The sequence below is a fragment of the Oryx dammah genome, unplaced genomic scaffold (assembly GCF_014754425.2).
Source record: "Oryx dammah isolate SB20612 unplaced genomic scaffold, SCBI_Odam_1.1 HiC_scaffold_15, whole genome shotgun sequence".
Taxonomy (NCBI): Eukaryota; Metazoa; Chordata; class Mammalia; order Artiodactyla; family Bovidae; genus Oryx; species Oryx dammah.
The window spans coordinates 38,792,297-38,818,598 of record NW_024070199.1 but is presented as its reverse complement, the minus strand read 5'-3'; the positions used below and the strand labels follow the sequence as shown (position 1 = coordinate 38,818,598).

The window sequence follows — 26,302 nt, the reverse complement described above, 5'->3', positions numbered from 1 at the left end:
TCGATGGACGTGAGTTTGAGTGAAATCCAAGAGTTGGTGATGGACAGGGAGGCCTGACGTGCTGGGATTCATGGGGTCGCAAAGAGTCAGACACAACTGAGCGACTGAACTGAACTGAAGGAACCCCAGCAGAATGTTTCCCCAGGCCCTGCTTCCCACCTATATCATCTGGGACTGGCTCTAACGAGCTTGAGGTCACATTCTGACCCTTGGTCCAATTACTGTTGTCAGGAATAAGATTTTCTGCTTCACTAGGATTAGGTCACAAATACAGCAGTGGATCTGGGCTTTGCGGAGGAGTATCTGTGGAAAGTCACAGATCAAAAGCCATCACAGGTCACAGTATTCCCGCCCCATCATTTACTGCCTGATGGTAGTTTCTCAGTTTCCTCATGACAAAATGGAGACAATAATATCTGATCTTATTTAATTTGGGTGGGAGGCAGGTGGAGCCACACAGCACAGCATGGAGGATCTTAGTTTCCCGACCAGGGATTGAACGTGTGTCCCTTGCAGTGGAAGCACAGAGTCCTAACCACTGGACCACTAAGGAATTTCTTTTTTTGTTTGTTTAAACAATGAGGCTCAGAGGACACAGGTTGTATGAAAAGAAAAGTGAGGGAAAAGAAAAGTCCCTCAGTTGTGTCCAACTCTTTGAGACCCCACGGACTATACAGTCCATGGAATTCTCCAGGCCAGAATACCGGAGTGGGTAGCCTTTCCCTTCTCCAGGGGATCTTCCTGACCCAGGAATCGAACCCAGGTCTCCCATTTTGCAGGCAGACCCTTTACCAGCTGAGCCACACAAGGAATGCCCTGTATGAAAAGAACTATACACATATTATCTTGGGCTTCCCTGGTGGCTCTGATGGTAAAGAATCTGCCTGCGAAATAGGAGACCTTAACACTATCTGTCTGGCCAAACTGCTGGAACCAAGTACACTAGATAACAATTTGCTAATTTGTGGTAAAAGTCATAATTATTTTTTAAATTCAGCAATTTTCAATAATAAAAATGGCAGAAACTTATAGGAGTGTCAAATTTGCGTTCAGTGACAGGCAACTGTTGCATAATCTATCCAAGAAAGGAATGATTATCAAAAGTCTTGTCTCTAAGTGAATACCGACCAGAGATATGGAATCTTAAGTAACACTTTCATCAAAGAACATATGGATTACTAGTACTAGAAGGAATCTGGCCTCTTTAATTTAGATATGGAACCTGTAATCAGAGAGGTTGACGTGAGGTTGACGTGACTTCTAACACAACATTACACAGCAGCAAGTGGAGTAGCGGACTAGGTCCCAGGTCTCTCAGATATGAATCCTTGCTCTTTCTATCACACCACCTCCCTTCCTTGCTATGTCTTGTTGAAACTTGATGGAGCCTTTTCTAAGCCTGAAATGCATTTAGAAGAGAATGTGCTTGCAAGTTGAGATTATAATTATTTGGATAGAATGCGGGGGACTGGTGAGATCCCAAGTGGTCGTGCTTCATTCCTGAATGTTTAGAGCTCACAGCGCTGGTGGGGAGACATTTGGCCAGGTAGATCTGCATTCCTGTCTGGTTCTGGTGTTGGCAGTTGCAGTGAAACTAAATCACCCAAAATATGTGCTCAATAAACAAACTTTGCAGAGAAGCGACGTGGCAACACTTAATAGGAATCTAAAAATGTTTTTATCATTTATGCACTAATTACACATGTGGAACTTATCCTAAGGAAATGATCATAAATATAAATCAATATCTATGTTTAAAGTTTTTTCAGCATTGCAATTTTGGGGTTGGGGGGAGGGGCATGTTGCTCAGTTTGCAGGATCTTAGTTCCCTGACCAGGGATTGAACTCAGGCCCAAGGCAGTGAAAGCGCAGTCTTAACCACTGAACAAAAGGGGAATTTTCCTTTTTGCTTTAAATTTTCACTTTAAATATGGGCTTCCCAGATGGCAGTAGATGTAAAGAACCTACCTGCTTGTCAATGTAGGAGACATTAAGAGACATGGGTTTGATCCCTGAGTCGGGAAAATCCCCTGGAGGAGGGCATGGCAACCCACTTGTACTCTTGCCTGAAGAATCCCATGGACAGAGGAGCCTAGCAGACTACAGTCTATGGGGTTGCAAAGAGTTGGTTGGACATGACTGAAGCAACTTGGTACCCACGCACGTACTATTAAGTTATATTAAAAGACCAGTAAAAAGCTGACATCGATGGCTGGGGCACTGCAGACTGGTTTCCTGGGGAAATCGGAAGGTCTGGGGCCTATCTGTTCAGGCCTGCCTTCTCCCGTTTTGTACAGAGAGGTCTAAAGGCTTGGGAGGAAGAAGGTGACCAGAGAAACAAGGACAGCAACACTGACCCTGCCGCTTCTTTTTGGAACCAGGAAGGACTTATATTAAACCCGTTCATTGAATCCAGTTTAGGAATTCCTGCAGAGAGGAACTAAAAAGTATAAATGAGTCCTAGGGTAAATTCCCAGCCCCAAATGTCCTATTTTATTTAAAGATGTTTTTATTGGAGTATAGTTGCCTTACAATATTATGTTAGTATCCATACAGCAAAGTGAATCAGCTATCTGCATACATGTATCCCCTCTTTTTTGAATTTCCTTCCCATTTATGTCACCAGAGAACAATGAGTAAAGTTCCCTGTGCTACACAGTAGGTTCCCATTAGTTATCTATTTTATATGTACCATCAAGAGTGAATATATGCCAATCCCAATCTTCCAATTCACCCCATCCCCCCTTCCCCCTTGGTATCCATACTTTTGTTCTCTATTTCTGCTTTGTATATAAGATTGCTTATACCATTCAAAAAAAAAAAGATTCCACATATATGCATTAATATACCATATTTGTATTTCTCTGACTTACTTCATCTGTATGACAGTCTCTAGGTCCATCCACATCTCTACAAATGATCCAATTCTGTTCTTTTTTATGGCTGAGTAATGTTCCATTGTATGTATGTACCATATCTTCTTTACCTAGTCTTCTGTTGATGGACGTTCAGGTTACTTCCATGTCCTGGCTATTGTAAACAGCGCTGCAGTGAACACTGGGCTGCATGTGTCTTTTTGAATTATGGTTTTCTCTGGGTATATGCTCAGCGGTGGGATTGCTGGGTCATATGGTAGTTCTGTTTTTGGTTTCTTAAGGAAACTCCATACTGTTGCCACAGTGACTGTATCAATTTACATTCCCACCAATAGTGCAAGAGGACTCCTTTTTCTCCATACCCTCTCCAGCATTTACTGTTTGTAGATTTTGTGATGATGGCCATTTAAACCATGTAAGGTGATATCTCATCGTGGTTTTGATTTGCCTTTCTCTGATAGTGATATTGAGCATCTTTTTATATGTTTGTTAGTCATCTGTATGTCTTCTTTGGAGAAATTAGAACTGGACATGGAACAACGGACTGGTTCCAAATAGGAAAAGGAGTACGTCAAGGCTGTATATTGTCACCCTGCTTATTTAACTTCTATGCAGAGTACATCATGAGAAATGCTAGGCTGGAAGAAGCACAAACTGGAATCAAGTTTGCCAGGAGAAATATCAATAACCTCAGATATGCAGATGATACCACCCTTACGGCAGAAAGTGAAGAGGCACTAAAAAATAAAAAGCCTCTTGATGAAAGTGAAAGAGGAGAGCGAAAAAGTTGACTTAAGATCATGGCATCTGGTTCCATCACTTCATGGGAAATAGATGGGGAAACAGTGGAAACAGTGTCAGACTTCATTTTTGGGGCTCCAAAATCACTGCAGATGGTGACTGCAGCCATGAAATTAAAAAATGCTTACTCCTTGGAAAGAAAGTTATGACCAATCTAGATAGCATATTCAAAAGCAGAGACATTACTTTGCCAACAAAGGTCCATCTAGTCAAGGCTATGGTTTTTCCAGTGGTCATGTATGGATGTGAGAGTTGGACTGTGAAGAAAGTTGAGCGCTGAAGAATTGATGCTTTTGAACTGTGGTGTTGGAGAAGACTCTTGAGAGTCCCTTGGACTGCAAGGAGATCCAACCAGTCCATTCTAAAGGAGATCAGTCCTGGGTGTTCTTTGGAAGGAATGATGCTAAAGCTGAAACCCCAGTACTTTGGCCACCTCATGAGAAGAGTTGACTCATTGGAAAAGACTCTGATGCTGGAAAGGATTGGGGGCAGGAGGAGAAGGGGACGACAGAGGATGAGATGGCTGGATGGCATCACTGACTCGATGGACATGAGTCTGAGTGAACTCCAGGAGTTGGTGACGGACAGGGAGGCCTGGTGTGCTGCACTTCATGGGGTTGCAAAGAGTCGGACACGACTGAGCGACTGAACTGAACTGAACGTCCACAATGTACTAAAAACAGTGCCTGGCACATAGTACTGCTTTGTAAATTGCTTTCTGAATAAATAAAATTTAACACATGAACTGAGCTTCTTCATAACTCTAACAGCTTCTTGACTGCCCCCCACCTCTCAGCCCGGAAGCTTCTGTGTTCTTTTTTCACCTTTTTGGAAAGCTCAGAGCTCCAAGCCCCTAAGCTACCTAAAGGCCTCCGGCAGCTCCCAGGTGCCTCCAGGATGGAGGAGGGATGCCTCAACAGGAAGGTCCAGGCTTTTCACTCAGGGCCTCCCAGAGACTCGGAGATGCTGGGCCACTTCCTTTTATTTAAGGATGGCAGTTAATTGGGAGAGAAAAAAAAAAAAGAACAAAAATGAAAACAACAAGTAAAAAAGGCAAACAGGTTTATAACATTTGTAGGGCATTTTTAATGTTATACTGAGCACAGTAAAGCATTAACCATTCTCACCCACCTCCAGAGCCAACACCCCATAATTATGCCTTTGCAAGATAACTGCCAAGGGTTCTGACTCTTTCATTCCAGTCACTCAACCGGTGGGGCTACATGGGGAGAAGGCGGGAGAATTCATCAGGTCACGGTCTGGAACAAGCGAGGATGCCCCCCAAGACGAGGCCCCTGGGACAGCCCCCTCCACACCCCCTCGCCAAATCCCCCAACCTTCAACCCTGTAGGCATGGCAGGCCTCCTTGGCAAAGAGGCCCGCCCTTCATCCACACTCACCAGGCTCAGCCTCTGCCCACTGGCCTCCACCCTGGCCAAGCCCACCTTACCCTAGAGGCCTAGGGCGCCCGCGCACTCGGTGCCCCCCTCCCCGAGCCGGGCCCCGCACCCAGGAATCTTCACAGGAACCGTTATCCAGTTCGCGGGGGCGCCCTGTGAGCGAAAGGCGCGAGTCGAAAAGTGGGATCCGGCGGCGACCCCAACAAGGTGCCCGCAAGGGGGCGCGCGTTCCGGCCCGCCGCCCTCCTGCTACGACCCTCCCAAAGCGCACGCCCGAGCGGGGCCGGCGGGGAGGCGGGGACTTGCTCCCCGCGCCACGCGGCTCGACCAATAGGAGCGCGCGCAGCAGGGCTCGGCGCCAACACCCCTCAGTGGCTGAAAACCCGGTGAGCGAGCCGCGGGGGTCGGGACGCGCACCAGCGGGCCCGCTACCAGAGCCTGCGAGGCCGGCGCGCGCGCTACCCCGCGGGTCCTGTGCGCGCGCCTGACCGCAGCCACCCAGCCGGCGCGCGTTGTAGCCCGGCCCCGATGGCTCCCGAGACCCCGGCCCAGGGGCCGACCCCGCGCTACTTCACCTGGGACGAAGTGGCCCAGCGCTCTGGACGTGAAAAAGAGCGGTGGCTCGTGATTGACCGAAAGGTGTACAACATCAGTGAATTCGTCCGTCGGCATCCCGGGGGCTCCCGGGTCATCAGCCACTACGCGGGGCAGGATGCCACGGTGAGCACTGCCAGACGGGGGCACCGGAGGAGGCGGGACCGGACGGCTAGAGCTGGAGGCTCAGCGTGCGAGACAGGAAGTTTGGCAGTCGTGGCTGAACACTCTCTAGTTCTGGGAAAAGCCGGGAGGCGCAGGAGCGTACCTGTTGCTGGGTGACTGGGTGTGCTGCCAAATCGGGATGCAAGGGCAGGAGAGGCGGTGAAAAAGGGGAGTCTGGGGAGTAGGGACGGAGGCTGGCAATGTGCACGCACAGACAAAGGGCCGCGCCACCGCTCTGTGGGCTCTGTTTGCGGCCCGGAATCTGCGGTCTGGAAGCGTGGGCAGGCCGGGGAGCAGGGCTAGGAGAAACAGGAAGCTCCGGGACGCGGGGCTCCCCGACGGCGGACCTGCCGACGAGACCTAGGGAGGAGGGGTCAGTGGCGGGGAGAGGGATTCTTGACCTGTCTGGGTGGCTGGCAGGGAAGCGCAGCGGCGTCTGGACCGAGCGTGCCTGGCTAGGCTGGCGGGTGGAGGCAGGACGGAGAACTGAGTTGGGGGAAAAGAACCTGGCGCCCGCTGTCTTGGGAACCCCTGCACAGGGTGAAGACGAGAGAGGGGATGGGGCAGCACTGGCCAGAGACGCCTAGCACCTGCTCGTGCCCAGGGGGGAATGGGGCCGTTGTGCGGAAGGTGGGGAGCCTGCACCAGCATACACTTAGCTAGGACACGAGAGCAGTCCTGGAATCCCGTGGGGAGGTCACTCAGCCTCAGTCCAGCAGGGTCTCCAGCTATTCGCCACAGCTGCCGGCTGTTTGCACTCCTGGGCTCTAAGCCCGGTGCTGGTGGCATCCCTCCCTCGGGCCAGCGCGCTCTCCAGCCCGGATTCTGCCGCTTCCCTCTCTAGACAATCTGCTAGCACCTCCCTTCAGAGTTCCAGAGCTGGGGGGGCAGGAGGGGGGCGGGGGGTACTCCTTGGGACCCAGAGGTTGGAGCTTTTGCTTCGCTGTGTCCTCTCACCCTATATCCTTCGCTTGGCGCCGCGACCCCTTCTACTGTTCTCAAGCTTTCTCCCTGCTATCTCAGAGCGCCCCTCGGGCCACTAGCGTTCTTGTGATGTCGCGGTAGAGCCTAATCGTGTGAGGACCAGCCCCTCCCTCGGACGCGGCACGCCTGGGAGGCTGCGCTCCTCTCCGGAGGGACCACGGGGGCGCGCAGGCTGTGGCCGAAGGCGAAGATGTGGACTGGCGCATGCGTAGACGGAGCAGGCCCGAACGCTGGGGCTTCTCGTAGTGTGATTTGGGGGCCGGGGCCGGCCGCAACGGGGAGCGCGATTGGTCCGGACGTGTGGTGCCACTGGCCGCCGGCTCCGCCCCGGCTCCCTCCTCGCTTGGCTTTGCCTTAGGGCCTGGGGGCTGTCTGACCTTCAGGACGTTAATCTCATCAATTTAGTCACTGAGGACCCCACCTTGGAGAACCAAAATTGGTGTGCCAGGGCATGGGGTGTTCAGAGTGGGAGGAGAAATACGGAAGGCCGACTGGAACAGCTGTGGAGCAAAGGGGGAGAAATGCACAAGCTCCTAGTGGACACAACGAGTCTCCCTCCTCACGTTTCATGAGCCATCCAAAGGAAAGGCCAGCCCAGGCGCGGCTTTCTGTGATCCCCTTCCTCGTGCTTCCTGTTCCTTGGTGTGGTACCCTTACTAGAACACAGATGCTGTGGGTGATCTTGAGTGGTGGACACTAGGGACTAGTCTGGGCAGCTTCAAAATGAGGCTGCCTGGAGGGCGGTGGTCTCCGTTTGAACTTGGGTGCAGTGTCCTTGCAGGATCAGGAGGAAGGCCTTTGGTGTGAGCCCTCCACAAGCCCAGGGGGCAGGGCTGACTTCCTCACTGTTCTGTCTTCTCCCCATCCTTGCAGGATCCCTTTGTGGCGTTCCACATCAACAAGGGCCTTGTGAGGAAGTATATGAACTCCCTCCTGATTGGAGAGCTGTCTCCGGAGCAGCCCAGCTTTGAGCCCACTAAGAATGTGAGACACTGTGGTGATGGAGGGGCAGGGGGCAGAAGGCAGGCCTCCATAGGCTCAGGTGACCACAGTCAGTAGTTCTTGCAGATCTTGAGATCCTTGCTTCTCCCACATAGTTGTTGGGTTTCAGGGCCTTTGAAAGCTGTGGTTCTCACAAGGCCACCATCACTACCATCACCATCCTCAACCCGAGACCAATCCACTGAGCACTTAACTCTGTGCCAAGTATAACATCATATAATCCACATTTCCAGATGAGAACACTGAGGCTCAGAGAGCTTAAGCAACATGACCAGGGATCACACTGTCAGTAAGTGGCAGAGCAGGGGTAGAATGATTCTGTTTCACTCTGGAGGCCACATGGTCTTAGACCTGATCCCACAGCACCACCTGTTATCCTTGGCATTGTGGTACCTTTACCTAGGACTCTGGGCTTCCTCGGTTATTGCAGTGGGAATGCCTTGAGCTTAAGAGGGATCTTGGCTCCAGTGCTGGGTTGCATTGGGGAGAATAACAGCCTTTCCATCTCCACTCTCCTACAGAAAGAGCTGACTCATGAGTTCCGGGAGCTGCGGGCCACGGTGGAGCGGATGGGGCTCATGGAGGCCAACCCTGTCTTCTTTGTGCTGTACCTGCTGCACATCCTGCTGCTGGACGTCGCTGCCTGGCTCACTCTCTGGTTCTTTGGGGCGTCCTGGGTGCCCTTCCTCCTGTGTTCCGTGCTGCTCAGTATAGTTCAGGTGAGAGCCCTGCCTCACCCAGCATCTGTAGGGTAAGTTCTTTGTACCCCTTAGGAGGCCACTGAGGACACAGCGGGAGAGTTAGTACAGAAAGAGAACGCCTGTCCTGTTGTCTGTGGCTTCTCTCTGCTCATCTTCACCACACACGCACCTTCTGTTTCTCCCACTGCCTCTAGCTGCTCCTCCCAGGGTTCCCTTCTTCTTGTGGCATGTCTCCTCAGAAACTTCATGTTCAGATTCTGTTATGGTCCACGAGTGCCAAGAACCACGGTTCTGGTTTCTCGGTAAAGCTTGGCTTCCCACACCCCCCACCACAACACCGCCCCAACACCTGGCTATCAGAACCCACTTGTTCATTAAGCCTCTTGCTTGCCTGAGTCTGTCACTCTGTCCCAGTCTGTAGTTCTGGATGTTTAGTCCATCAGAAGTCACAGAGGCCCAGAGCTGGAGACTCCGAAGAACAGAGAAGGGATAGTGACTGGCCCCAGGTTTCATGTGAGTCAGTGGCAGAGGCAGGACCCAGACTTCCTGACTCCTTTCCGGATGTACTCAGTTTGGCCAGCACAGGCCAGCTGGATGAGGGAAGGGGGAGAGGCCGAGTCAGTTCAGATGGACGCAGGGCCGCTCTCAGCACTAACCTTTCTCACTCAGGCCCAGGCTGGCTGGCTGCAGCATGACTTTGGACACCTGTCCGTCTTCGGGACCTCTAAGTGGAACCACCTGGTACATCATTTTGTGATCGGTCACCTGAAGGTCAGTGGGATGGGGAGGAACTCTCTGAAACTCGAGCCCGGGGGAGAGGGGGCACAAGGCTTTCATATTCACACCCCACTTTTCTGTAGGGGGCCCCTGCCAGCTGGTGGAACCACATGCACTTCCAGCACCATGCCAAGCCCAACTGCTTCCGCAAAGACCCTGACATCAACATGCACCCCTTCTTCTTTGCCCTGGGGAAGGTCCTGTCTGTGGAGGTGAGCAGAGGTATCAGTGATGGTCTTGGAGCACAGAAACCAGCCAGCACAGTGGGCTTGCAGGGAAGTGCTCACCGTGCTGGTCTGTGTGGGTAAGACATTGTGGGCCGGGCTGGCCGGGCGACTGTTTGGAAGTCATGGGAGGCCATAGGGAATAAACAGGCTGCCCAGGACAGCCTAAGTCCTTTGTAGTGAGTTCAAGTCAGCAAATAGCTGTTGCAGAAAGGTACCACGTGCTGCCAAGGACCCAAAGGATGACCAGATTGCTGTGCAAACACTGCTCAGTTTTGAAGGAAGGTGATGGATGGTCCTCCTCGCAGGTGCTTTTTAGACACCCCCACCCCAGGCCGTCAGCCCCCTGCACCTTGTAATCGTCCGAGTCGCATCCTTCTGTGTCACCGTCTCCCCCACAACAGCTAGACTGGATCACGCCTCTGATACCCATCACCTAGAATATTCATCCACTGAGTAATTCTTCCTGCCCACCGGATTCTAGTCTGACTTTCAGGGTGGTCAGCTCTGGGTTTGAGTTGCCCTCTGAGGCTGTGAGCAACAATTACACTGCAGCCACTATGGGATGAATTCCTGAGAGTGGCTGGGAGACCTTGGGAGCCTGTAGTGAGTGCTAAGCAACAGAAGGCTGTGAGTGGCCAGTGGAGTTCTTTGAAAAGTTGATTTAAAACCCTTTGTCCCAAGGCTCTGGGCAGTAGTCAGTTTTGCCAGGTCCCCCTCCCCCACTCCATGACACGCTGTGACATTTCAGCACACCCAGAATTAAATGGGTGTTAAAGACATTTCAGTTTCAGGCCTGAATTCAAGACAGCCTGGCCCTCCTTCCTCTCTGGCCATGAGAAGAACTCTGTGGGAAGGTTCTGGCAGCACTGGCAGTCCTAGCCCAGGAACCGCTAGCTTGGGGCTTGTACTTCCTCTGACCACAAGGTTCTAATTTTCCCACTTCCTGAAAAGAGACTTACTTGGTTTGCTCTATGCCCAACACTGTGCAAATGACATACCGGCCCTGGCTTCCCCTGGCTCGGGTGGCTCCTTAGAGAGCAGTGTGGGCTGTTTACTGGGCAGAGCATGAGGCTCCTGGTAGCACTTCTGTTGTCACTATAAAGATTTTTTTTAAGAAAGGATGAGAGTCTTAAGTGGAAGGGAACCTTCTCACACCACTGCCTCTGTTGCTTCTTTTTTTCCCCTCTGTTGTTTCTTGGTACTCGGGTTTTTAGGAAATTCCTTTCTGTAGACACTAAAAATAGAGAATGCTCTGGGACCAAAATAACTCTCTGGTGTTTTGGGGTTTTTTTTTTTGTTTTTTTGTTTTGGTTTGTTTAGCTACAAGGCTGAGGATAGGCTGTCTGTTAGGAAATGCGTGGGTTATAGACTGCTTGGCTCTTGGTTCAGCCTCAGAGGGTGCAGACTGAGCATTGACCCGTGGGCTGACCCAGGAGCATCTGTCCCAGTGCCTCGCAGCTCCCCTGGAGAACAAGGGAAGTGTAGGGAACTCTTCATGCTAAAGATAACTTTACTGGCCTTCAAGAGCTGAAACAGTGGGGCAGTTATCAGCATTGTAATGGCCATTACAGTCTTGATTGCCATTCAAGGAGGCAGCCAGCAGATAGAGCTCCCTTCCATAACAGTTCCAAAACAAGGCCAGAGTTCTACCCACCTACTCCACCAAACATGGCAGATGCTTCTCTTCCAGCTTCTCCCTCTTAGTTAATGTTGCCTGGGATGGGATGCTGCCTTCAAAACATATTCCCAGTCCATAGACGTCTCCATCTCCTCTGCCTCCCATCCCTGGGTCTGGTGCATCTCAGATCTGGAATACTGGTCCAGTCTCCTTGCTGGCCTCCTGTCAACTCTGGCCTGCCCCTGTGGTTCATTCTCCCCACCACGAGCCAGAGTGAGCCTTTAAAGTGCAAAGCAGATCCTGCCGCCTGCTGAAGGCCAACCAGGGCTTCCCATCACTTTTGGAATAAAACCCAAACTCCTTCCTGTAGCCTTCCCAGGGCCAGCGAGATTTGCCATCCCTAGTTTTCTGGCTTTATTGACTGTTCTTCCTTTTATATTCCCAGCCACACTGGCCTTCCTCTGTCCCTTGAACACCCCAAACCTTTGTTCCTTCCGCTTTAAATGCTTTTCCTCCCAGTGTCAGCACCGCTGGCTCCTTCTCGTCATTCAGGTCTCCATTCTGATGTCAGGGCCCCAAGGAGGCCGTATCTGACTATCCTACCCAAGACACTGCTTCCCTCCCTTTTGGTCATATTTTACTGGTTTTAATCTGTAATTATCTTCAACTCTGTCTGTAAGGTCATTACCAGCTTCCTCTCCTAAGATTATAAGCTCCACAAGGGTAGGAATTTTATGTTGCTCATCTCTGTATCGTCACACCTAGAACAGTGCCACGCACATAGACACTTAATAAATACTTGTTGAATGAATCAGTTAACGTAGGAAGAATGCTGCATTTAGCAGAAGTGCCTGGCACAGTCTCAGTAAATGTTCTGTCAAAACAGCAAATGGACTTATGAAGGAAGAATGAGCTCTGGGGTATCCTGCTCTGGGGTAGAGTTCCTTCTGTACCCTGTGGTTGTCTGGTCACTAGAACCGAGGGCACGTGGGGCGGAAGGAGCTATTGAAGGAGGGTGCAGAGTTCCACTGTCATGGTTTTGAATGCTCTCATTAGGGGACCCTGGCTGAACTGGCAGCAGCTCGCCTTACCACCTGCTGGCTTGCCAGGACCTTCAGATTGCCAAGCTGTTCTTGGTATTCTTTCCACAAATATTTGGCATACATTGCTTAGCTTTCAAGGGATTTTATAAAGCTCATGTTGACATCTGAAGAAACCAAATGATTTTGGAGAAGGTCAGGGGCTTGGATATAGAGAGACTGCTGGCCCTTATAGGGGTGAAGATGGTTGTCTGTGGAGACCCAAGTATCAAAAAAGTACCAGATGGAGACAGGAAGGGGAGGTAGGGGCCCCTGGAAACCTGACAAGGGTGTCTCTGGATGAACATGGGGAGCCCTGAGGACCCCCAGGCTCTGCTGTGCTCATGCCTTGTACGGATGTGAGCCACCGAGCTGCGTCCGTGGTATGGCGAGCTTAGCAAGCCCAGCAGCTTGGGCTTCATGCGCCAGGAGCTGGAAGTCAGGCTGGGCCTATGGGAGCCTTCCATGGCGCCAGCCACCTGACGGCCCCTGCCGTGGGCTTCTGCTCCTGCTCAGGGAAGAGCCAGTCACAAGGGGAGGGGAATGGGGGGCTGGCCTGTGGGTGCTGATTTGTGCGTGCTTTTCCTTCCCAGCTCGGGAAACAGAAGAAAAAGTACATGCCCTACAACCACCAGCACAAATACTTTTTCCTGAGTGAGTATCCTCCTCCAGCACCAGGGGGGCCGCTGCCTTGGCAGGAGCTGCCAACTTGGGTGTGAGTACGGAGTAAGCCTCCTGGGATGACAGTGTTTGAAGTTAAGGCTGGAGGAAATTCTCCTCATGGAACAGGTTACTCCTGCAAGGGAACAGTCTTAGCTTCTAAGGGGCAAAGTCAACAGTTAGGCTAATGTTTGGTCAAAGGTCACTGGTGTTGGGATCAAACTAGTTCCTCCAGGCCCACCCTGGCTTCCACAAGGGAACTGAGTGGTGGGGAGCAAGCCTGATTAAACCTGTGAAACTTCACTTTGATTTGTCAAGCATACATCAGGGTCAAGGTGGGGCACAGTCCAACTCCCTGGGAGATGAAAGGTAGCTAGACTAGCAATGGGAGGATTGGACCGCAAGAGGGAGCGGAAGAGACAACATTTCTATGGTTGTTTTAAGCTCTTTTCTTCTTTTTTTAAAAATGCTCATTTATTTGGCTGTGTTGGGTCTTAGCTGCTGCATGAAGGAACTTCACTGTGGATCGCAGACTCTAGTTGTGGCGTGCAGGCCCTGGAGAGCGCCAGCCTCAGCAGTTGAGGAGTGTGGGCTTAGTTACTCCATGGCACGTGGGATCTTAGTTCCCTGACCAGGGGGCAAACCCAAGACCCCTACATTGCAAGGCGGATTCCTAATCCCTGGACCACTGGTGAAGTTGTTAAGCTCTTTCTGAAGATTGATGCTGCTTTAAAGATCTGCTCCATAATGCCTGTGGTGGTGGTTCAGTCACTAAGTCGTGTCCGACTCTTGCGACCCCATGGACAGTAGCCTGCCAGGCTCCTCTGTCCATGGGATTCTCCAGGCAAGAACACGAGTGGGTTGCCATTTCCTTCTCCAGGGGATCTTCCCAACCCAGGAATCGAACCTGGGTCTCCTGCTTTGCAGGCAGATTCTTTACCAACTGAGCTCTGAGGGAAGCCCTTCCATAATGCCTAAGGAATTTTAAACGTCAGCCATTCCCCCAAGGCGGGAATGATTCCATTGATCCCATTTTAGTTCAAGGGAATTTATCTTAACTGCCTGGAATTCCATCCCTATGGAGATATGGGGATGGGATAGAAGGGCGGGACAGAAACATTGGAAGAAAGGCTAGAATCCATGGCACATCAGGATAGAAGAGCCAGGGGTGAGCGTCGTGGTGCTGGGTTACAGGTAACGTCAGGCTCTGCAGAGAAGGGACACAGAGGGAGACCGACTAGCACAGTGGATGGGCCGCTTCTTCAACTCCCAGTTCCGAGAGACACTCTTGCGCCCCTTCCCGTAGTTGACCTCCAGGCTGCTTCAGGTTGGGCGGCACCAGCTCATTTCCCTAGTCCAGGGAAGTGAGCTTTCAGCCTGTGGAGGATCAGCAGGGTCCCCCCACTCAACACACACACTTTCCAGCTCCTGTCCCTTCACCCGTGTGGTGGAGCAGCCAGGAGCAGGGGGCTGATGGCTGCAAGGATAGGCACAGGGCCAGGAGAAGGCAGAGGCAGAGGCAGATGCAGGGCTGAAGACAGGGCAGCTCAGCTCGAGGAGGGTGAGCAGCTCCTTCTTAAAGGCACAGGTGCAGGGCAGCTTCCACACCAGGTGAAGCTTGTTTCCCCAGCTGTCCTCTTCCACTGAAGAGGATGCCACGCCCTACCCCTTACCTTCTCAGCATCCATGGGAGAGTCTCCTTTCTTCAGACTGACATTCATGCCCACTTTCAGTGCCTGGTTGGTCCAAATGGATTGAAGGGGGTGGCTGGAGGGGTGACAGGAGATGGCAGAGGGGCAGCCCTGTGCTGGAGGCCATCTGTCCCGTACCAGCTGGCCCTTGGCAACCCTTCTGCGGCTCACACTTCCTCCCATGTCTCCATTTCCTCCCTAGTTGGGCCCCCAGCCTTGCTGCCTGTCTACTTCCAGTGGTATATTTTCTACTTTGTTATCAAGAGGAAGAAGTGGGTGGTAAGTATCCATTGCCCCCAGATCCCACATCCTTCGTTGCCAGTATTCTGAGGGCTGGGAATGGGGTTCCCCAGGGAAAATCACACTGGGGTTTACTCCAGGCCTAATTTAGAGCAAAGTAGCAGAACCAGGTAGAGACCTCCCTTTTCTCTAGATGAGATGATTTGGGCTCAGCAGGCAACCTGACTTCTGATGCCCTATTTCATTCAGCAAGTATTTCCTAAGGTCACTGTGCTCGGCATAAAGCGGGGGCCAGGCTGGGTGGGGGAAGAGGAACAAGAGATGGCCCCTACTCTCAGGAAATGTCCGATGAAGCAGGATGTGATTACAACCAGAGAAAAGGTATAGGTTGAAGGTTCTGGGATTCCAAAAGGGAGCTGATTGCACCTGGCTGGATGGGAGGCATCAGAAAGGACTTGTTGACATCACTTTTCTAGCTGGCCATGGACAGGTAGAGGTGGGGAAGTGGGAATGGACTCTGAGAAGAGAAACTGGGAATTAATGGGCGAATATGGTCACTGGACGAGGGGTGCTGGACTTGGGTGTCAGGGGAGGAGAGTGATGCAGGAAATTGATTGACAGTTTGATCAGGGTACTGGCACGGACTGAGCTGTGGTCCTGGAAGATTCATTTGGCAGCTGGAGGAAGGCCAGAGAGGGGTTGGGGGGAACTGGAGACAGGGAGACCTGGCACCTGGGAAGGAAATAAGCAAGGAGGGCTGGGGGCGCTGCTCAGAAAGGAGCAGCAGTGCTAGATGGCACTGGAGGGGGCAGCTGAGAGAGGCCGCCGTGACCACTCATCTCAGCACCAGAGAGGGTGGCTGCTCCATGCAGAGAAACAGGCGCTGCAAGAGGAGAGGCGGTCTGTGGCGTCACAGGGCTCTCTTGCCTCTCGCTTCAGGACTTGGCCTGGATGATCACCTTCTACGTCCGCATCTTCCTCACTTACGTGCCACTGTTGGGACTGAAAGGCTTCCTGGGGCTTTTCTTCATGGTCAGGTAGTACTTGATGGGGGAGCAGGGGCTGGTGTGGAGAAGCAGATGTTTGGGAATAACCAGTCTAGCCTGGGAGTGTTGGCTGGGGAGGGTGCTGGGCTGGAGCAGTTATTTGAGGGAGAGTGACAACTCTGGGCACTGCTTGTACTGATTTTGTCTGGGTGCCTTACCCACCAGGTTCCTGGAAAGCAATTGGTTTGTGTGGGTTACACAGATGAACCACATCCCCATGCACATTGACCATGACCGCAACATGGACTGGGTCTCCACCCAGGTAAGGGACAGTCACTTGAAAGACCTGGGCATAACAATTAAAAGGGTGGATGGGCACAGACCCAAATTTGCCTCGTTAGCTGGACACTTCTCTCCTGCCACCACGTGGGGAAGGGAGTGACTGAAGCAGGCCAGCTCTGCCTGAAGAAGGCTGGGCTGGCCCTTCCATCGGGTGCCCAGAGCCATGCTCCCTCTGACCTTCCCCTCCAGCTCCAGGCAACGTGCAACGTCCACAAGTCAGCCTTCAATGACTGGTTCAGTGGCCACCTCAACTTCCAGATTGAGCACCAGTGAGTAGGGAGGCCAGGGAGGCAGGGGCTTGGGGAGGGCTCAGGTCGGGGGAAAGGTGGGGGTGGTGCAGGGACAGAGGAGCTGGACCCACTGACTGTCCCGTTGTCCCTGAAGTCTTTTCCCCACGATGCCTCGACACAATTACCACAAAGTGGCTCCCCTGGTGCAGTCCCTGTGTGCCAAGCATGGCATAAAGTACCAGTCCAAGCCCCTGTTCTCAGCCTTCGCCGACATTGTCCAGTGAGTATCTGAGCTTGGGAAGAGGGCAAGGTGGCGGGGTCGGTGATGAGTGCAGGGTGGGAGCCACCGCAGTGCTTCCCGGGTCTTCTGGAATGGAGGGTCACCCGGCAAAGGGGCCTTGCATCAGCTCTGGAAGGGCCTCGCTGCTGCACTTCTGGTGGGTGGTCTGCCTTTGGGCTCCGCTCTGGCCCATTTCCCTCACCACCTGCCTTCATCTTGCCCCCACAGCTCACTGAAGGAGTCCGGGCAGCTCTGGCTAGATGCCTATCTCCACCAATAACAGCCGCCTCCCTCTGCAAGCAGGGTTATGGACCAAAGCAGACGGAAGCTTGAGGGCAATGCCACTACAATCCTAATATTCAGAGGGGGTGGGTTTGAGGAGACAACAGGTTTGCACTCAAACCCCCCCCTTTATTTTCCAGGCATAGATCTAAGACCCAAAGGGGTGGGGGAAACACACAAGACCCCTGAAAGGAGGGGTGGAGCTTCTGGGACAGGGCTGTGAATTTTGTTTCTTTTTTTTGTTTGGCAGATGCAGGTGGCTGGTGAGCTAAGAGGGAGGCAGGAGGGTGTAAGAATAGGGAAGGTCTACTGAGCCCAGAAATCAGGAAGAGATTTAGCACTGAAATTTCACCCAGGAAGGGGAGGCACTCAGCCCACTGGTCCACTTCTTGGTGCCTTCTCTACCCTGGCTTGCAAACCTCAAGAGGTTCACGGGCTGGAGGAAGACAGAGCAGCTGAACTGCCTGGGCAAGATTTAGAATTCTCAGGCCTGGCACAGTGCGGGGCCTGGGAGCTCAGCTCACTCTAGGGCTAGGTGTGACCCTTGTCTGCTTCAGCCTCCGCAAGCAGCAGCTTTTCCACTTTGAGAAGCAGGGTGGCAGAGGGGAGCAGACGTCAGGGCTGTGCTGTTGGAGGCGTCCAGCCCTTGAAGGCTGCTAACACTACTGGATTTGGTCTCGTGTTCATCTAGGGTACCAAGGGAGCATGAGGCTGCCAGTGGAGTCGCTGGCCATTAAAAATCCTTTCAGCTTTTCATTGGCCTCTTAACTATCACCCAAGGGACAGAACACTCCTAGGATGCGGAGTCCACTTCTTGCTCCATAAGCAAGTTGGGCACGTGCGGCACTCAGTCTTCTCCATAAAAACAAACTGGGGCTCCCAGTGGCTTCCCGGTACTCCCCTACTTGCAATTCCAAATTTAGTAAAACTAGCAGTCAAGTGAGCGCAAGTGACCAGGCCGGGGGAGAGACTGGAATCACTAGTCATGATGAAAACACAAGAGTTCAGTCACAAAGAACATAATGGCTGTAAGAGATTTTCTATAACAAATTATGTTACAGCATCACTTTTGAACAGGGGCATTGGGTAAATATAGTCACTTCATAGTTCTTATCAGAAATAGGAAGATAAAAAACAGAAGTCTGACCATCATGCCTGTCCTTTAGAATCCTTACTCTGGCAACTATGTTCAAGTGTCTTTCTCTGCTGGAGACCAGGTAGGAATTTAGGAGAATCTCTTAAAAGTGTATCAGTCTAACACTGAAATACAATTTTTTAATCCCTTTTTCTTTTTTTTTTTTAATTGAAAACAGTTTAACCCATCTCTAGAGAGGGAACGCCAGGACTGGGCCCCCTGGGTTACCAGCACCCCCACCCCCACAGCCTTTCAGTTCAGGTGAGATCAATTCACCTGGTCAACAGCATCTTCTCTAAGCATATTGAGTATTCTGGACACTGGAAAGAGAGAACCTTAAACTAGAAGAAAAAAGCAGAGGCCTGGGAGCATTCACATTTAGTTTAAGAAGAGAATGGCAAAGAGATGAGAGTGATAATCAGGGCGATGAAGGGCCTAGGGCATGTTGGGGTGGGGTTAGAGGCACCACCTAACAGGGTTTGCAGTTACTTAAAACAGACTTTTACATACAAGACACACACAGGAAAGCAGGTTACAGATTTTAGGTCTTTTCCACTGGGGCAGAACAACTGAGAGCAGAGTTGGAGAGTGCTTTCACTGGCTCCTTCACTCTGGAACAGGTGCTAAACCCAGCCTTTCAGGCCACCTGGCTTTGGGCCCAGGCTGCCCAATGTGAGCAAAGCTAGTGGGTCTTACTGAGCCAAGTCCAGGTCCTCAGAGCACCTCAACCACTGTGGCCTTCTCTCCTTAGTCTGGCCCAGTGTGGTCTCACATGGCCACAAAGGGACAGACGAGTAACAAAAAGCTCAGAGCTGCAAGAGAACATGAGAGATCTCACAATGACAGGATCCACACCATGACAGGAGAGAACACGACTAGAGAGGGTAAGTTGCCTCTCTGGTCATAGATGTGGCAGCACTAACATTTGGACTCACTTTTTTAAAAACTCCTCAACTTCTAGGCTGTCTTGTTACTTTCGTCTTCCTACCACTCTGCCACAGGACTTTTAAGTAGACCCTGTGTCAGCACCCTTTTTGTGTGTACCAATTTTGTTACCACATGCCGATGAAGTCAAACTGAGAAATAAAAGTTAATTTTGACCAAAGGCTCTTCATTTATAATCCATGCTTTCCTCTACCTGTTGATAGGGCTGCCTGTACTCTGCTTCAGATTACTACCTACCTCTACGGCTCTAACTTTCTAGAACACGAGCCCCCTTGGGGTACAGGATCGTCAGGCCCCTCTGAAAAACACCAAGATTCAGACGAACTGTGGCAAGAAGAAAGGCCAGCCCCTTCCCATGACACTCAAGTGTTTAAATGCTAGACTGCTTGTGTATACTAAGCAGTTTCAGCACTCAGTGTAGACGGCCTGCATACACTAAGTGGGTTCAGCACTCAGTGTAGACGACCTGCAAACACTAAGCGGTTTCAGCGCTCAGTGTAGACGGCCTGCATACACTAAGTGGGTTCAGCACTCAGTGTAGACAGCCTGCAAACACTAAGTGGTTTCAGTGCTCAGTGTAGACAACCTGCAAACACTAAGCGGTTTCAGCGCTCAGCGCATCATCTCCTCCTATCGTGAGGCAATGCCCTCACCCTTTTAAACTCATATCTAATCTCAGTGTAGGTGGTCTCCATAAGACTGCTTTTTGCCAACTCATACCTCAGAGTTGACTGCAAAGCAATGCCCTTTTAACCAGTGCCCTACTAGAACAGCTCTCTCCAGGCAAGAATATTAGAATGTGCTAAATAAAATGTGCAGGACTAATTCTCCCTGCAGTGGTTAATAAACTTCTAGAAAAGACCAGGTAACTCTGAAGACAAAGCACTACCTGCCACCACAGAAGACAGGCCCTCAACTAGGGCTACTGTGTCAAGGCAGTAACTCCTAAGTCTTCCCACTTCTGGGCCCTCATCACTATCAGTGCAGGCTGGCTCCACCCTTCCACTGCAGGGTCCAATCCCAGGTCAGGGAACTCACATCCTGCATGCCATGCAGCAGAGTCAAAAAGAAAAACGGAGCTCAAGTTTTGTGGCTTGGTTCAATCCGGAAAACTGGTTGGTTAACTGCTAGAAACAGACTAAGATCCCTGCCCTAAGGACAGAACTTTCTGTCTACCCTAGTGGTTTAGAGGCCCCTGGTTATGGGATGTTCCTGGGGAGACTGTATCTCATTCCTGCTTCAACCAGAGGAGCTCTTACAGTCTTACATTTCACGTAAGATTTCACTTGAAAGATAGTTTACTCTTAAAATATCTGAACATCACTGGTCTTTAAAAGGATATACACCAACACATCACTGATTCACTTTGCTGTATAGCAAGAGACTAACACAACACTCTAAAGCAACTATATGCCAATAAAATTTTTTGAAAAATGCATATAAAAACACAAAGGACCCCAAAGGGCCAAAACGATCTTGACAGTAAGACGGAGGCTTCACATATTGATTTCAAATATATTACACAGGCACAACAATCAAAACAGTATGGTATTGGCATAGAAACAGGCAGATAGACCTTATGGGCCAGAATAGAGCCCTCAGATGAACTCATACATACTGGCACAGTCATCTTCACCAAGGTTCTAAGACTCCACAACGGGAAAGAAGTCTCTTCAACAGTCATACAGAATGGGAAGAAAATTTTAAAACCATATGACCAAAAAAGGACTAAGAAATAACTATAAATCAAGTTCCAAAAAAGGGCTAATAATCCAGTTTAATAATGGACCAAATAACTGAACGGATATCTCCCCAAAATTAAGTAAAAATGATGAAGCGATAGATGAAAATGTTCTCAACCTCACTAATCATGGGAGAAGTGCAAATCAAAATCACAATAGATATCACATCACACCTATCCAGATATATATTTTTTGATTCATTTACTTTAAATTACAATGTTGTGCTAATTGTTTTTAAAAAATTGTTATTCAAGTATAACTGAATTACAATGTTGTTTTACTGAGGGTATGTTTTACTGATAAAAGTTATGTTGGTAAAAAAGAAAAACCACCACAACATTCCAACTGTAAGAAGAAGAGTAACCTGAAATTTAAGTCACAGAGGCAATAAGAAAGTGATAAAGTGGTAAAGTAAATGCCTGGATGCTATGATGTAGTTGACCTAAATTGTGAGGATTTCTCAAAGGAGTTCCTTTATCTCACACAGTAGGTGCAAAACTAGAAATTCATTCAATTTATTAAAGCTCCTTTCCCAGCAAGGTAAACCAAGCTTCATGGCTAAAGGACCTCCAACGCTGCCTTGGCCATCCTGTGGAGCATGGTGCCATCTTCTGGCCACTCTCAAATCAGCTGTTAATAATGTGCAATTCTAATATGTTACCTTGGAGTGAAAAGAACATTTTATATTGCTTGATGCCTGGGGCACTTGAGATGTCTTCAAATGTTCTCAAAGAACAGGACATTCTGGTTACTTTTTATAATTTTATTGAATCTTTTCTTCTCATACCTTAAAAAAACAGCACGTGAAAACAGCATCTTATCCCAAAGTTTCAACTCAAATGCTTCAGGAAGGCCTTGAGAGCCACTCCACCACCTTATGCCTATGAATTACCACTGTATAAAATTTCATAGCAAGTTCAAGTTTCTACCCACCCCAGGATACAAAGCCAATAATCAAACCCTTGTTGCCAACCCCAGGGACTCTGGCTCTCTGCCTATCTTGCTTCTCAGCAGCTCTTCCCATCTGTTTAAGACAATGGATCTCCCTGATGGCTACTCTTTAGGGAGGGTCAAGGCTGAGCCAGAGAGCAGCAGTCTGGTTCCACGGTCACCTCCCACTAGCCACCAGGTTGACCAGGCAGGAAATCATCCCCAGTCTTTCATCTCCACCATTTATCTCCCTCTCTTCTTCAAAACTTGTTGCTTTCATGTAACAATGGATTCAGTGTCCATTAAATTGCCTGAGAGGCAGCTAGAGCCTGACATACTTTCCTGAGCTAAAAAAGAAGACAATGACGTACCTCTGTGGTGTTCCTGCCATGAGATCAAGTAACAAACGGAAAAGCAGTACTGAGCAGGGTGGTGCCAGGGAAGCAATGAAAGCCCCTCCCCACCCCCATGAAGGTTTCTCCAGCGCCAGCTCTAGCAGGTAGAGGCAAACATCTTGGGGTCACAGAGGTATCGTGAAGGGAAACCCCTTTATTTTCCTCTTTTGAACTTCCCTGCTGGCCCAGTCTTTGCCTTCTTCTTAGCGGCTCCCTTGGGCTCTGGCTCCTTGCGCTTGGCGGAAGAGAGGGAGCCGGTCACCTTAAAGAAATCATCCAGGCGGCCCTGGGTGCTGCCCTGGCGGCTCTTGCTCAGCCGCCTGACCCCACTGCGGATTCGCTCCTCGGAGAACTGCTTCTCCCCACACATGAACTTGACGAGCTCTTCTTCATTGGGCTCGCTCCATTTGAGCTCCACAGACTCCGGGTCCAACACCTCAGGCTCCAGGAAGAGCTGTTGGGCCTCCTTGTGGAGCCAGTTTTCTGGCACGGGGTACTTGTTGGGGTCCAGCCGCCGCACAATCTCCTCGATGCTCTTGTGCTTCTGGATGAGGTCCACGGCCCGCTTGGGCCCGATGCCCCGGATGCTCTCACAGTAGTCACTGCCCAGCAGGATGCACAGATCCACAAACTGCTCCTGGTTGAGGCCCAGCTCCTGCAGGATCCGGCTCAGGTGGAACTCCTGGATGGGCAGCTTCTTGGCCTCGCTGGCAGTCAGGTGCCGCATGAGCACCGGGCTGCCGAACGTCAGGCAATCCATGTCCTCTGTGGCCGCAGCGTAGACTTTGCCGGCCTTCACCAGGGCCGCACAGCTAGCCTCCGCCTCACTGGGCGCGTCGAGGTACGGGATGCCCATGAGGCTCAGGAGGTGCTTGCACTCGTCGTTGTGTTGCTTGGTGACCTTCACCAGCCGCTTCGTAAACTTTTCCACCTCTGCCTCAGCCCCGGCGGCCTGAGCCTGCTGCAGCTGCTTCTCCGCCTCGGCCCGCCGCTCGCTGCGCTTGGCCAGCTCCCCAGACTTGAGCTGCGGCGGCTTGCCATCGAAGACGTACACGGGCTTGATGCCATTCTCCATCATGCGGATGGTGCGGTAGAACATGCCCATCAGGTGGCTGGTGGTCTCCCCCTCCTCGTTCTGCAGCACGTCCCCTCCTTGGCGAACAGCTATCAGGAATTGATAAATGCTCATGGAGGCATCGATGGCCACCTTGCGGCCAAAGTAGCTCTTAATGTCATTCTCCCGGATGGCACTGGGGGCCACGTCAGCGATCAGTTTGGCCAGTCCTTGAATTCCCATAGCAATACAGGAGGGACCGCTAAAAAAGAAAGGTGGGTAAGGCAAGGAGGTACTTAAAGGATGCAGGAGGGTTACCAGGGGCACTATGTCATCAACGTCATGCCTTCAGCTAAACAAATTTAGCACAACAAACACCAAGGCATCAAGAAATGACAGCAAGAAAGTCTATTCAATTAACACTAGTCCACTCAGTTAATACTAAGGATTCCTGAGTATCAAGAACTAAACCACATGCTGAGAGGATAAGATAAGATGTTCAAGTCCTTGAGGGACTTAAAAGTTTTGGGGCTAAGGCAGCAACAGGGCTAGCATGCAAAAAGAGCTACAGCAAGGCCAGAGGAGGAGGCCAGGGCCAGCTTGAGGAGTCCAGGGACAATGATGGCAGAACTGCCTCCTGAACGACATGCAAATCCCGGTTACACAAAGGTGAGACAAGACAGATAAAAAGGCAACCAAATGTCTAAAGTGGTAAACAAACTTAGGAGTATCTGTCTTCTTGCCAATTCATGAACAACACGTTCGTTCCTCCTTTGGATCTTTATTCCCAACTCACTCCTAAAGCTCACCTCCTCTCAGCAGCTCTAAGGGTTAGTTCTGTGTCAATTTGTCAAGGCCACAATATCCAATTATTTAATCAAACATTAATGCAGGTGTTGCTGTGAAGGTATTTTGTGGATGTGGTTAACATCTATATCAGCTGACTTTAAGAAAAGGAGACTTCATTCCACATTGAGGCAAAGTGAAAATGTTAGTCACGCTGTCGTGTCCGACTCTTTGCAACACCAGACTCCTGTGTCTACGGAATTCTCCAGGCAAGAGGGGATCTTCCTGACCAAGGGATCAAGCCTGGGGCTCCCGCATTGCAGGCAGATTCTTTATCATCTGAGCCAGCAGGGAAGCCCACAATGTGGGCTCATCAAAATCAGCTCATCAAATCAGCTCATCAAATCAGCTGAAAGGCCGTAAGCACAAAAATGGGTTTCACAGAGAAATCCTGCCCCAAGACCAGTCATCAACTCCTACCTACAGACCTGACCTACAATTTTCAGCTTTCCAACACCTACAATCACCTAAACCAATTCATTAAAGTCAGTCTTCCCATATATCCATATTCTAGATCCTGTTTATTCTGTTTCTCTGGGCAACATAGCAGCTTTGAAGAACTGGCAGGAATAACATCTGTGTGAAAGTAATGTGGTTTTCACAACACTTCTCTAATCTCTCTTCAGCATCTGCTCAGCACTTCAAAGAGTTTCTACTTCTGTCATGCTGTTTTAAGTCCTTCCCTTTGTATTTTCTCTCCAGCACTAAGTCTGAAATGTGAACTCCACAGCTCCTTCTCCACCCCGAGTCCTGATCCAGAGATGCTACAGTCACTTAGCCCAGTACCACAGTTCTGTGGTTCAGACTCCTTAACAAAATACCTCCTAGGACAGTATTTTCCAAACGTCAGTCAGGCTTAAAACACCCTCACAATTCTGTGCAACTTCCCATGAAAACCTATACTTTCATTCACTTAAAATTTTCTTTACATGGACACCATTTTCTAAAAACTAAATTGGAAAACGGATTTCATCTTAAGTAATAATACCTGTGCTTTATCAGTTGTATTTTACTACATGTTAAATGCATGAATATTCAAAAGGATTTGGGGGAACTTCCCTGGAAGTCCAATCGTTAAGATTTTGTGCTCCCAGTGCAGAGGGCACAGGTTTGATTTCTGGTTGGGGAACTAAAATCCCACATGCGCCACAGCCGCCAAAAAATATTTTTTAAAAAAGGATTTTGGGGGTGCCCCTTAAAGTCATCATGTATCCATTGGTGGTGTGTCCAACATGCTAACTTACCTTTACAGTCTGGGAACCTAAGACAAAGGCTGGGATAAGACTGCCCTGTCTCACTTCTGCTCAGCTATACTCTCCTCCCACCATTCTGCAGACCTTTTCTTCAAGGTCTATCTCGTCTTAGTTCCTCTGTGAATGGCAGTGGCCTTGAATCTAGGCACCATTATTTACCACCTGGGTAACAGTGATCACTAAGTCATTTAGCGTGTGACATTACTAAGCCATTTAGGATTGGTTTTCTCATCTACCAAGTAAGATAATAACCATGCCTGCCTTGCAGAATTACTGCCAGGGTTAACTGAGATATCAAACGAAAACCTCTGGCAAACATTAGGTGTTCATAAACGTTCCTCCAGTAGAACCCACTCGAACCTTTGGTTCGTGCCTCAAGCTACCGGCTTTGCTAGAAAGAGGGCACAATGCCTCATCAGCTGGACATCCTCCCACTGCGTCCGTCAAAGACAGGGAGGAAAGGGATATGCAAGTGCAGGTCAAAAAAGTATCTCCTCCAGGAGCTCAGTCACAATGCACACCGACCTCATGAGGTGGGAGTTACCCTCTTTCTACAAATGAAGAAAGAGGCTCAGAGATTAAGGGACTGGGCCCGGACTCACAGCTGAAAAGTGGCGGGCCCGTCTGAATCCCGCGCTCGCTCCGCCCCGCGGGCGGCAGCAGCCCGCCTTCCCCAACAGCCGGTGCAAAACGGGCCCGACGCTCTCAGAGACGCTTCCCAAGCTTCTCACCTGGCTTCTGGGATGCTCCCGGGTGGCCCAGAACAGAACTCAGCCCGACTACCGCCTCTGCCCCGAAGCCGCCTCAGCACCAGTCTCCGGTACCCTCTCGCTTCACCGCCTTCCAAAGCCCGCGCTCCCGTCACGTGACCTGCCGCGGTGCAAAGCCTCCTGGGAAGTGTAGTACAGGCCCCAGCCCCCTCGGCCAGCTTCTCTCACGGCAATCAGTCCCGCCAGGGCGGACGGACCTGCTCTGCGACCTGGCCCTACCCTTCTCCACTGCTTGCCCCTACTCCACCTCCGGCTCCCGAAGGCCTCAGATCCCGCCATACCCGAAACCATGGGACT

General features: G+C 50.7%; 2 protein-coding genes across 4 annotated transcripts; one reads left to right on the top strand and one right to left on the bottom strand.

Annotated features, from left to right (window-relative positions):
* The first annotated feature begins 5,399 nt into the window (after positions 1–5,399).
* Positions 5,400–19,175, top strand: FADS1 (fatty acid desaturase 1). Of its 3 annotated transcripts, none has more exons than XM_040255993.1 (12): positions 5,400–5,797; positions 7,694–7,804; positions 8,344–8,541; positions 9,193–9,294; positions 9,384–9,512; positions 12,818–12,878; positions 14,778–14,854; positions 15,755–15,852; positions 16,027–16,123; positions 16,333–16,412; positions 16,528–16,653; positions 16,882–19,175. In XM_040255993.1, exons 1-12 carry the CDS (start codon positions 5,606–5,608, stop codon positions 16,931–16,933), a joined length of 1,323 nt encoding a protein of 440 aa, XP_040111927.1. In that variant the 5' UTR covers positions 5,400–5,605; the 3' UTR covers positions 16,934–19,175. The 3 variants fall into 3 exon arrangements, with proteins under 3 accessions (XP_040111927.1, XP_040111929.1, XP_040111928.1); XM_040255995.1 differs by lacking the exon at positions 5,400–5,797 and adding an exon at positions 5,840–5,957; XM_040255994.1 differs by lacking the exon at positions 5,400–5,797 and adding an exon at positions 5,840–5,995.
* A 1,842-nt stretch (positions 19,176–21,017) lies between these two features.
* FEN1 (flap structure-specific endonuclease 1) lies at positions 21,018–26,249 on the bottom strand. The gene is made up of 2 exons (XM_040255988.1): positions 25,967–26,249; positions 21,018–23,398 (listed from the first exon to the last, which is right to left on the bottom strand). Exon 2 carries the CDS (start codon positions 23,377–23,379, stop codon positions 22,237–22,239), a length of 1,143 nt encoding a protein of 380 aa, XP_040111922.1. The 5' UTR covers positions 23,380–23,398; positions 25,967–26,249; the 3' UTR covers positions 21,018–22,236.
* Positions 26,250–26,302: the final 53 nt, after the last annotated feature.

Bases quoted from the DNA above. Each gene is read 5' to 3' on its own strand.
- FADS1 (XM_040255993.1), top strand. From the start codon at position 5,606: ATGGCTCCCGAGACCCCGGCCCAGGGGCCGACCCCGCGCTACTTCACC. The intron at 9,295-9,383 runs GTCAGTGGGATG...ACTTTTCTGTAG, and splicing joins TTGTGATCGGTCACCTGAAG to GGGGCCCCTGCCAGCTGGTG. The intron at 16,124-16,332 runs GTAAGGGACAGT...CTTCCCCTCCAG, and splicing joins TGGACTGGGTCTCCACCCAG to CTCCAGGCAACGTGCAACGT.
- FEN1 (XM_040255988.1), bottom strand. From the start codon at position 23,379: ATGGGAATTCAAGGACTGGCCAAACTGATCGCTGACGTGGCCCCCAGT.